The 12,140-nt window shown below is 38.7% G+C and overlaps 1 protein-coding gene across 6 annotated transcripts in view; it reads right to left on the bottom strand.

Moving 5' to 3' along the window:
• Positions 1-216: 216 nt before the first annotated feature.
• UEVLD (UEV and lactate/malate dehyrogenase domains) overlaps positions 217-12,140 on the bottom strand; it is a 14,775-nt gene continuing 2,851 nt past the window's right edge. For 3 of the 6 annotated variants that reach the window (XM_075094632.1, XM_075094634.1, XM_075094633.1), the window contains exons 4-12: positions 11,385-11,548; positions 10,495-10,630; positions 9,016-9,140; positions 8,303-8,408; positions 5,941-6,111; positions 4,819-4,992; positions 4,258-4,342; positions 3,491-3,614; positions 217-2,243 (exon numbers count right to left, since the gene is read on the bottom strand). In XM_075094632.1, coding sequence (XP_074950733.1) covers positions 2,079-2,243; positions 3,491-3,614; positions 4,258-4,342; positions 4,819-4,992; positions 5,941-6,111; positions 8,303-8,408; positions 9,016-9,140; positions 10,495-10,630; positions 11,385-11,548 — 1,250 coding nt within the window. In that variant the 3' untranslated portion in view covers positions 217-2,078. Of the gene's footprint in view, positions 2,244-2,263; positions 3,355-3,490; positions 3,615-4,257; positions 4,343-4,818; positions 4,993-5,940; positions 6,112-8,302; positions 8,409-9,015; positions 9,141-10,494; positions 10,631-11,302; positions 11,549-12,140 lie in introns of those variants that run through there. The other 3 variants (XM_075094637.1, XM_075094636.1, XM_075094635.1) reach the window with 3 other exon arrangements.

The following is a 12,140-nucleotide window of genomic DNA, read 5'->3' as shown; positions in this document are numbered from 1 at the left end:
GCCGTGACACCACTTCCCGTGCCGAGTGGCGGAGCCCGGTGCCGCGGTGCGGGGTGCTCCCGGGAGGGGTGGGGGGCGGGGTGGCTCCTGGGCAGGGCTCCCCGCCGGCAGCTCCGCCGACAGCGGCTGGAGCCGCGCCCCACGCTGCCGGGGGACAGCCCCCCGAGAGGGCACGCTGCAGCAGTACATCGTGTTCCGAAAATACTTCACAAAATGTCTAACGTTTCTTTGTAGTGCAGTTTATTGTTAACAAGTATTTTTGGGAATTAATTTCCTGTGAGAAGGTAAAGTGCCATTTCCCGCCACGCCGACCAAGGTGCAGTCTTTAGGTTATTTTTCAAGGAATACAATGCAAACATAAGAGTGACATTTCTTCTAAATAGCGAAGATTAGTTATTTTATAACATAAGCATCAGTCTTAAACACACCCCTGGAGAAGTTTTCAGCTTTTTATTACTAAAACCCCTAAATAAACAAAACACCTAGACCATTCACACCAGAATAAATGCTCAACAGATTGAACACAACACCTTGAAGAACAATGTAAACCATAATTTTATGCTGTTTTTTTCCAGAGGGAAAAAGTCTAGCCCCAAAGTCCAGCCACAGTGTTGGGTGCTTTTTTTTTTTTAAATATAGCAGCAAAAGGTAGTCACCCGCAGCCATTGCTAATTTTGGTCTGTCACTGACGACCACAAAGAAGGAAAATTGGATTTTCCATTAAAAAAAATGAATCACTGCAGGTTTTTTTCCTTTCCATTTTTATCTCAATTCTGAGATTAATATAAACTCAGAATTCCTGGTAAGCCTGGCTCTTTGTGAGATACAATCAGAAGGCACAAAGGAATAGATCTTTTGCTCTGACACACATCCTACTTCTGCTTAGAAAGCTTAGTCAATATTTAACTAGTCATGCCTCAAAATGTAGACATGGGATGACATTCTTCCGCTGCACACAGCAGGAGCAGAACCCACATCTCCTCTGCCAGCATTGTGATGCCGAGGTATAATCAGGATGAATAGAGTCTTTTACCAGTGCAGCAAATCAAGTTTACAACCCCAAAAAACCTTTACCGTAAACCTATCTGCTTTTTTATTTATCTAAAAATCCACAACCTGCTTTTTCACCACATGCTTGGCCTGTCCCGAGGAGGGTTACAGGTTCTGTTGCCTTCTCAGGTAGCTGTATTCTCCTCAGGCTGACATAAAGCTTACTGACATCAGCTGGCTTTGGATCAAGGCCTGAACTTGCAGATACTTCTACATTACTTAACTGTCAGATGTTATTCTTTACTTGAAGCCCACCCCCTGATCCTCTCTTTCAGAAAAGCACCTGTTCCTGCTGCACAGGGTAAGTGTCTTGCATGTACCAAGAAGTACAGATGCTTTAGCGCTCTGAACATCCTCACAAAATAAGAGCAAACAAGTCATGACCAGAAAGCCTGAAATATCAGTAAACATAAAACAGAAATTCATATGCAATACTTCAGGTTTTAAGGATGCTGCTAACATCATGCTTTTAGCTTTTTCCCACTTCACTAATCAGGAGTCCATTAGCATAAGAGCATCTGTGACAGGCATAAAAGATGGAGCTATTGAACCGCATCCCCCAGTGTCCTGAAGAGCTGAGTGTGACCATGTTCTAGACAAGTCCCTGATGCAACATGCAAAAACCAGGAGGAAGAGTTCTAGTTGGCTTTATGCACTGGAGTTTCCACAGAGATGGGTAAGCAGCTCTCCTAGACTGTGTCCTCATGAGGTGCAAAGAGCTAAGAATAACTCAAGAATCAGGCTATAATTAACAACAAAAAAAAAAAACCACAGGTGAAAGTCACCTCAACTTAGGTAAAACATTCTTGCACATTACCCTCCTCATTTTGACTATCAAAAGTGCACTTTTCAAATACAAAGTTATATGCAGTGCAGTATTAAGTAATTTAAACCAAAATGGAGGAAGCACTTTTGAAAGTAAAAAAATTTCTTGTTTTATATGGAAATCTGTATGTACTAAGCAACCCTTTCTGCCTAGCAAGTCTCCGACCTCTGTGAGCAGACACTGTGGCTTCCCTTGTGCTTGCTTACAGTTTCAGTTGCTGCTGAAGGTCATGAATTGATCCTGCACTGCTTCGCAGTTTCTCTTGCACTAGTTGATCTTCTTCTAGTTTGACCATTTCAATCACTCCATTGATTCCAAGAACACAAGGTAGACTTAAGAATACTTCACTGTTTATATTGCAACATCCCTGAAACAACACACAAAGTCAACTGTCACACAGTTATTTATTTCTGCTCTGTCTGAAGCATGGAACTACACAAAATAACTTGATTGCTTTAATTATGCAAGGGCATTCTGTCATACGGCATGTTTTGTATGCATAGAAACTGTAAAATATTACTGTACAGATAAAAAAAATCTGCCATACTTGGAGGAGTTTCCCCATGTCAATGTATCAGACATCTATAATGCAGGCAGAGCTTATACTGCAAAACACTGTTTAACCCGTTTCTTAGGTAGAACAACCAGGGACATGCAATAGTACAGTGTCAGTAGTTCTTTTAGGACTAAACAAAAGAGAGCTACCCAGGGAATATTTTTCAAGTATTGATCCCTCTGTGAGAGACTTCATTAAACTTATATCCCTATAATTCAAGTTTACACTGTAGATTTTGTTTATTTTTAGGATCTGTATGGGCAAATTTACATTCTGCAGTTACTCTGCAGTTAAAGAGACTTGACACGCCTCTATATCTGCATTTAGTTCACAAACAATTAAAAACTTCACTGAAAATGTAATGATGAAGCAAGGTATATGTCTGTACTTGATACAATAAGCCCAACTTTCCCACACTGGGACATGCAAATGACCCTTCTCAAGCCTGTAAATACAAGCAACCACTAAACGTTTCTACATGGGTTTTTTTCCTCACGTGAAATGACTTAATGCTTTAATGAAGCCTCTTAGGCTAAACTCTTACCAAGGTTCAGTCTACAATTTTAAGTTAAATATAGCTTCATAATCTTCTTCTCAACGTAAAGTATCAAGGAGTAAAAAAGCAGCTGTTTCAAAGCTGATCAAATGAAATACTGGCAGAAAATGCATTTTATACTTACATAAAAGATACAGAACTCTCTTTGCCCCTGGAAAAATCTACATTCAATACTGAGCACTTGGAAACCGTGACACACACATCTCTCCATTTGCCAAATCCAGCCATTCCAGGGGAGCTGGTCAGCAACCTTGAACGTATTTTCCTCTGGACTCTTGTATTTTGGGGATAACAATTCACTTTTAATACTGGTTTCAGATTAACACAACAATTGATTTTTGCTCATTTTTGTACTAGAATTGAAAGCTGTTGGTGGAAGAAAGTAACAGAAGTAGTGCTACTTCAGAACAGTTACTTTAAGTGAGATGTCTGCACTGCTTAAATTAAGTCATATCCAGTATAATATAACTACAGTGCCAAATGATATTAATAACACATTTACCTTTGCCAGGGTGGATACAGAATGAACCTTTCTTTTATCTTTCAGTATACTGTCAGTCAAATCAGCAACTGAGAGCCCAACAGACCAAGATCTCTGACCTTTTCCCTTTAGAACTTCCATAGCTCTGTATAAACCAGGAAAAGGAAAAAAACCATGATGTTTAGATTTTAATTCTTCCTGTTTTGGTTTATATGTAAAACTCAAAGAACAGGTTAAGTGTACCATATCAGGTAAAGTGTACTATAAAAACATGATTTCCGTTTTGGAAGATGACAGAAGGGAATTAAGAATTGCTTTAAAGAATTTCTTTATGTATATTCTACCCACACTAGTAACAATTCTCTCTTCTGTCAAGAGGTGTAACTGATATGTGGCTAATTAAATCAGGCAAATTGATCCAAACCTGTACTTTGAAGTAAACTGCTTCCACACAAGCTCGGAGAAAAGTGTGCCAGAAGGCTTGTCTACTATTTTTTTTTTTAAAATCAAAACACAATTGAACTGGCAGCTCTAATAATCTAGTGTATGTTCTACAAAGCTTGTCTTGTCCTTAGATCATTGCAGGCACATTACCGAGAACTTCAGAAAAACAGTGGGCATATACACATACATGAAAGTGAATGATACTCAAGACCTACAATTTCCTATAAACTCAACGTGTGAACATTTTAGAGCAAACTTCTTCCTCTTCATAAAGAGCTGAAGGAAAAACTCTGCAAACATCAAGTGCCTGAATATGAAGAAATTTAAGATTATAATGGTATTACCTGTTAGCCACCTTTTCCCTTGAGTTATGAGCAGCCGTTGCTTCCGTCTGATTTGCAACTAAATTACAACTGGTCCATGATGGTACTAAATAGAAACAACCAACATTTAAATGCACATCTAAACAGTGACTAAAATAGGTACCAGATAAGGTGGAGAGAAGAAAAAAAAAATTTCAAGCTTTCCAAACTTTCCTTCCCCCACAACAACCCAAACGTAGTTGATGACCTTCTAAGGGTCCCTGGACTGCTGAAATAACTCTACAGTAGCATCTTGCCAGAGACACTTGCTTAAAAACAAAGTAATATGTAATAATTCTTACATTAGCAGCAATATATATATTTTCTTTTGCTGTGACAAATGTCAAATACTTTTGCTACCACTCCACGTCTACAGTCTTGGGTACACACCAAAATTGTGTTATTCAGAACCATTATTATGAAAATCTACCACCCTGATCATGACTACCTTCATTACTTTTCCTAATTATTCTTTCGTTACTCAATTACTTAAGCACTGCCAGGACATTATATGCTCATAGTCATAATCAAGTATCACTTTACCTTTGTCTTCTCCTTGTTCACCAATAATCCAAGCACCTCTTGCCATCACCTGGGCTTTCAAAAGGTTTGTCAGTATATACTGAAACCTCTCAGTATCTAGGTTGGCACCTACTCCAATAACTCGGCTTTTGGGAAACGCACTCAGCTTCCATGACACGTATGTCATTATTTCAACTATGTATGAAAGAAGAATATGTTGACAATGAAGGACCACTCAAAATTCAACACACTGCAAACTACAAATCACAATTATGAAAAGTTCAGGAGCAAGTTGTTTACTTTAGAAGAGGTATAAGCATGTAAGAACACATCAGTAGTTTATTTCAACCTAGAACACCAAGTGAGGTGGGAAGGAGGTGAAGAAAATTCACAGCCCAAGTAAAGTTCTAAGAGAAGTCAAGTGACACTTCTGAATGAGTCACCGTGCTTCCCTCCACCAAAAATCTCATGTGCTTCTAAATTTAATTCAGCCAGTGTTTAATTTGTTTGCATTTGGCAAGCACTCTTTTCTCCATCTTGACAGCTCTAAATGATAGGAACGGGAAGAAGCGCTTGAGAAATATAAAAGGGCTGTCGTCACTGCATTTACAAGACACAGGGGCTCTCACACACTTCTTTCCCTTTTAAGTAGTGTTTTTGCTCTTAGTTCATAGTATCACTAACCCAACAGATTTAAACTTTCCACCAAAACATAGCTGCAATATTTACTATCAACACTACATTATGTATATTAGTAGTCTGTAAGTCTGATAATATGGCACATAACATGCATGCATCTATCCTTACTGCACAGGAGTAATGTAGACATAAAACTCACAACTGACAAGACAACAGCCAATGGGTGCTAATGTTGTAGATACAGGCAGGTGGAAACTATGTACAGAAACATACAGAAATACATACCTTTTATACAAAACAAAGTACACTATTTTCTTTTGTCTTGGTAACAGTAAAGAAAAAACCCTCAAAGACAGTGTCCTGCTTAAAGCTGAAAAGGAAAACATCTTTCAGAGTAGCAAAAATTTTTTACTAAGTGGGTGTATTTGTCAGTAACGTATTTTTAAAACAGGCCAAGGAGAACGCCAGCTGATGGACAGAACATTAAGTGAAGTACCAACATACCTGGATGAGAAGCAACAAGGAGAACAGTGTTCTGACTGTAGTGTGATATTGCTGGGATAATTCCTCTGAACAAATCCACGTTGCTTTGTATGACATCAAGGTAAGTCTGAGCATTACCCAGAGAATTAACTGTAAGTACCACAACTTTTGAATCAACTGAAGCAGAAAAATCTGAAAATACAAAGAAAGTACATTTTTAAAGTTCATGCCATTCTATTGAGTTTTGGGTGCAAAACAGAGAGCTGTCCTAAAGGCTGAACTGCAGCATCCAGCTTGCTTAGGGATTCTTCCCCTCCTGTCTGCTCCAATATCCTTCAATGTGGAACTTGGGGCAGTTTCACCACACCTGTAAAACAAAGCTCTCCCACAAAACTATTTTTCCCATTTCACAGCTGGCAAACATAGAAGGCAGAATGCAATTTCTCCAAGGTTACAGAGAAGAGACCAAAAAAACTTCTAGATGGGGTTGATAGATAAGGTTTTCCAACTTTTCTTGGCAAAAGAGAAAAAAAAACCCATACATGAAAAGGCTCCTTCATTTTTATTCTAATTTTTAAAGAAGGGGAAAGACTTCTACTCCTTTATCTGAGGCTTCTATAATTTTGGTCTTATAGCTCCACCAAGGACATGTAGACAACCATAAAAAGCATTCCAAAAGTCTATTTATTAACTCAAGTAAATGACATGTATTTATTAGCCCAAGAAAAGCACACAACTATATTTGCTGCAGAACATTTACGTCAAAGCTGCCTTGAGCAGGTAACTCTGAATAGCTGAGTACCGTACAGGTAATCAGCTTGGACACAGAAACAAGGTAATTTGACTGTCACACCACATCTCAAACCAGCTGAAGCCAAAGCAGAGGCCTAGTGCACTGACAAATTGGAAGAATACTAAGGAGGATATAATTAATACCAGCTTGCCCCTAACCTTGATATAGGCATACTAAAATAACAGGTGACAGTGTATAAGCATTTTGTAATATTGTAACACTACTAATAGCACAGCCAGCAACAACAACAAGCTTTTTGTACCACAGCTAAATGTAAACAAGTAATATGTAACCACAAAGGCACAAACAGATTTGTGCACAACCAGTGTTCAGTAAAAAATGTGCTAGCAGTAAAACCTGCAAGATAAGATCAAAGGATGTATAGCAGGCAATGTCAGGTGCAGAATAAGCAGATAAATTACTAAGAGACAGAGCATACGACTGATCAGACTACACCAGGAACAAATGACTGGAGGGAGAGGTAGAGGAGTTGGGAATGAAGGAGTGAGGTTGACACTGGGAAAAGGAGGGGTTGAGGAAAGGTTAAAGTTGGTTTTGTCTCTTACTATCTAAATCTACCTTAATTTGCCATAAATTCCCCAAGTTTTCTGTTTTGTCTGTGACAGTAAATGGTAAGCCATCTCCTTGTCTTTATCTTGAGCCATGAGCTTTTGCATCCTTGTCCTGCTGAGGAGGGGCAGTGAGAGAGTGGCTGATGGGTGACCATTCTATGATTCTAAGATGCCTGGTGGAACCAGAACAAGTCCCTGTCCCTGAAATAATATAAATTACATCAGAAGCACAAGAAAGCCCCCCATTTTGTCTTGCAGAGGGCACAAGGAACATAAACCCACAAAAAGACAAGCAAGGAAGAATGGGGAATTTGCTCAATACAGTTCTGGCTTCCCCTATGGAAAAGCTTTTGAGCCACATCACCTCAACCTCTGTGACTAAGACCATCAAAGACTGTAGCCATCACCACTAGTTAAGGACACATGGCATGACTCTGTTGAATTGTACACTCACAGCTAACTGAGGGCAAGATTGTTAAGAACTAATTATTTGAATATGCAGTGATAATGATAAAGAGCTATTGGCCATGTGCATGTTTAATGAACACTGATCTAGGAAAGCAGTACTTTGAAACTTACCTTTATTTAACATCCTTTTTAACACTGCTCTCATAGGTATCTCTAATTCCCTAATGTAGGTATATTCCCCCCCGCCCCTTCCTTCCCTTTCCAGCTATGACACTGAAGCACTGGCTTGGCTCCTCTCTATTTCTGCACGAGGCCAACTTCAGCATTAGCCTCTTACCCTGGAAGTACAGGCTCACATACCTCTACCTCTATAAACAGAACGAAAAAAGCCTGAAATAAAAGTGATGCAAGTTTTGCTGAACCTTCCCTTCCCAATTTTGCCATGAGAAGATGAAGAAAAGCAAGAAGCTATGAATAAGTAACAACTTCTTTTTAAATATATGGCCAATATGCCAGAGATTCTGTATCTCCCCAGGTGTCCTGCTCTCATTAAAACAAGCGCAAGCACACACAGTACAGCACTCGCTCCCATTCCAGCAACATCTAATACCTTTGCTGATCTCCACATTTGGCAGAGCAAAGATCTCCAAGTCCATGGTCCCTCCTTTTGCTGCACTTTCAGAAAGATCCAAAAGAACCACCTTGTCTGCAGCACCCTTTATGAATTAAAATAATGAAGATGAACAATAAAGCAAACCAAAACTTGTTCTTGTGGGGGTAAGGAATAAAAACCAGTATTCCTCCAGTTCCAGTGTTTGTTGTAGTGTGTATAAACCAAACAAAATAACTGACCAAAATTAAGAAAAATAATTTAGTTTAGTGAGTTTAATTAGAAAATTACTCATTAGGAAACAAACAACAAAACCTCACAAAACCACCTCTGGGAAGTTATAAATGTTGATGTTACTGTTGCCACCAAGCATAGAGCTGTGATGAAGTACCACCATTTACAGACTATCCTTTTCCAGTGGACTAGGAGATCCCAATCGTAAGAGGCCACTGCTCAGACAAGAATCCTTTAACTAAGGATTTTCAAAATAAGTGAAGTCAATATTCAACCCTTTGTATTTAAAAAGCTGACTGAGAAAACAGGGCAGAAACTAACACTTCTGTGTATCTGTAAGTTAACTGAAGAGGCAAATGACATAAGCAGTGACATGGCTATTAAAACTCCTGAGTTATTTCTGTGTGTCAGACACTAAGAACTACGTTGGACGCCTCTCTATTTAATCAGGTCTGTCGCTATTTATAATTATTATGTACCTTTGCTGCAACTGCTAGCACACATGCAATGCCAAGATCTCCAGCTCCAACAACAGTAATTTTATTAAAACATCCTTCAGTTTTGCCTCCTCCAATTTTACTCTTCAATTTCATGTCAGTCTCTCCTACAATGAAAAGAAAACCACAAACTTAAGTGCTGGTCCACACTGTATCGATACAAGTATTGCTGCTTCATAAAGGATCACGGTTGTGCCAGAGTTAAACCAAATTACATAAACTTCTTCAAAATAGTGGTCAAACCTGACCACAGAAAATTCACCACTACATGCTAGGTGTAAAACACAAATAATCCTCTCTGGATAGGCATGGTTTTTTTACTAAGTAGAAGATATGAGCATAACAATACGCAGAAGTTAGATACTAAGACCATACAAACAATATTATCTTTGCTATTGTTACAGGTGTGAATACATACCATGGCCGTAATATTTGGAAACCATTTTGTATTTTGAAGAGACACACAGAAAGGAATTTGATTAAAATACAATGATCTGATCTTGTTTAGCCAATGCTACTGGTAACACAACGATTCTGAGTATAATGCAGAGAGATTTGTAACAGAAACATTAACATTGAATAGAAACGTGTACTGTGCGCACACACAGGTATGTGCTCACAAGCACATATGTACACATAATTACCAGAAGAAACAGCAGGAAAGGGTTAAAGGGAAAGGTTTGCCCTCGTTGTCACAGATCGCCCTCTGTGATTTCACTAAAAGAGGGAAGAAGAAAAGACTGACCTGAAGAAAATGTGTCAGGATGAAGAACAACAGGACTGGAGCAATAAAATACCCAGATAAGGAAAACACGAGAACCGCGAAATTCAGGAAATTTGCCCAAGACTTACAATGGGTGAGACAAAGGAATGAGGCAAAAATGCCAAATAGCATCCACTCCTGAAGGGTATAAAAGACAAGTCCAAAATCAGCTTGTCTCCACTGAGCAAGAAGAACCCAAGAGACACAATATGGGCTCAACAGCCAGGACTCCTTGTCCTCAGTATTGCACACCAGGGACTGTGGTCACGAGTCTCAGGGCTTGCAGCTGTGGATGCGAGAGTGTGAGTGAATAAGATCTGAGAGAGAGAGTGACTGACTGTGATTGGGTAAAATCACCTTGTTTATAATTAAATCATGTCCTTTCCACAAGATCTCACAGAGTTTTGCTGCAGTGATTTCCAAGAAATGAGTAGTACCAAGTCTAGAGCATTTTTCAGTAGGCTTAAATGCAAACATGAACAATAAGCTATGTATTCAATTAAAGACTATCTGAGCTCTCAGTTCAAAAAAAGGCACTTCTGATTATACAGAGAAAACACCAAACACTGTGGACACGCAAACACCAAAAATCCAGATATTAAAATTCTGTAGGCATCTTTGTGATATCAAGTAATAACAATAAATAGAACAGATATTGTGTACAAACATTACAAACAAATATATGAAAACACCCACACCTTCAGTAATCTTTGCAATGTAGGAGAGAAGTTCCGATTGCCTGGCTGCATCAGAAGATGACAGTGAATACAAAGGGAGCTCTTCTTCAAATTTTGCAATCATTTCCTTGATTAATCCAATAACAGTTGATTTAGGCTGAAATATAGAAATACGGAGGACAAAACAGTTGACTAGCTATTTCATACAGAGATACCAGCTCTAAAAGGCAATATTTCATGAAGAACCATAGCTATATGAAATTTAATCAAATTATAAATATTGACACCCTTAACACTTACATAAATACTTGAGGTAAAGAAAGGCCTGGGAATTTCTATATCAATAATGAAAAATATATCCCACCCATTTCAGAAAACCAGCATTCATTAAATCATTTTTACTGGCCTGGCCGTCATATTTAAGTTATTTAATACAGTGCATTAAGTCATTTAGCGACAGCACTGGCTTTTGAATCTCGATGCTAACGTTTCAGAGTTCTGCTGAAAGAGACATACCCAAAAGGTAGGAACTTCCACTGAATTTTCTTGAGGGATACTCAGTTGGTCTAGTATTATTAATCATTATTCACATCAACATAGGAAAAAGTATCAGAGGGTCCACATGAGGCTTATACTGGTTTATAACAAAGTCAGTCCCTTTTATCTTCAGCTTGAAATAACTTTCCTTACAATCACTTATAACTTCCTTTACAATCGCTTCAGACATTCTGAAAGCTGTAATTTTAAGAGACACAGCATTCTGCTTCTCTTTGCATAATCTTTACATATTTAACAAAAAATGCAGAAAACAAAAAGCCCCAAACCCTACCCACTCCTCTCCATTGATCTCCACATGATACCATGCTTTATTCCCAAATATTCTCCTCCCCGTCAGCCACTCCACCTCTTACATGGCTCCAGTTTTGCAGGTAGGGCAAATAAATCCTGCCATGAGCATCAACATGCTTTCCCACAGAAATGCCCATGTTCACAGTTGGTTTCAAGAAGCAAATGGGAGGAGCAAAGGGATGAGAATCCAGAATCCACAGATGAATAGGTATGTTATAGGAATTACCTGTTTGACACAAAACAAAACCTGTTGCTAACTTATGCATTGAGAAGACACACTACAAACCAGGCGTGTGTGCATGTGATTCACACTTCATAGTAACAGAAAAAAACCCTGACAGATCACTTTCTAGATTCACACTGGAAAGTATTGTTACTTATTTTTACTTAAGATTAACTATGTTACTTAGGCTAGTAAATGAAAGCAGACTTGTCTGGATCAACTTGAAGTGCTATTGATTGTGTCTTTCTTAATATAAAACTTTGTTGCTGTTCTGTTTCCCAGGGTATTCTATCAGCCGGCATGTCCCCTTTTCCAGGCAAAGAAATCTCTTGCAGCTACCCATTTCACTCCTATTTTAGGGCTCAACAGCAGATGTAGAGGCATCTATTAAGAGGCTTTACCTCAGATTTCAAAACCTTTAAGTTAAAAATAAAAAATTACCTACTCGTTATTTTTGGACACTGCCTATACAAGCACAGGGCTTGTAGAGTTCATGCAACCTCTGTTAGAACCAAAGAGTTTGCCTACGCAGTCTCAAACTACAGGATTTTTTAAATAGTTAATGACTTACCTAATACCACCTTATCTCAGCATC

Source organism: Phalacrocorax aristotelis, chromosome 5 (genome assembly GCF_949628215.1).
Source record: "Phalacrocorax aristotelis chromosome 5, bGulAri2.1, whole genome shotgun sequence".
Lineage (NCBI taxonomy): Eukaryota > Metazoa > Chordata > Aves > Suliformes > Phalacrocoracidae > Phalacrocorax > Phalacrocorax aristotelis.
The sequence above is the reverse complement of the archived record's forward strand: the minus strand, read 5'-3'. Positions and strand labels throughout refer to the sequence as shown.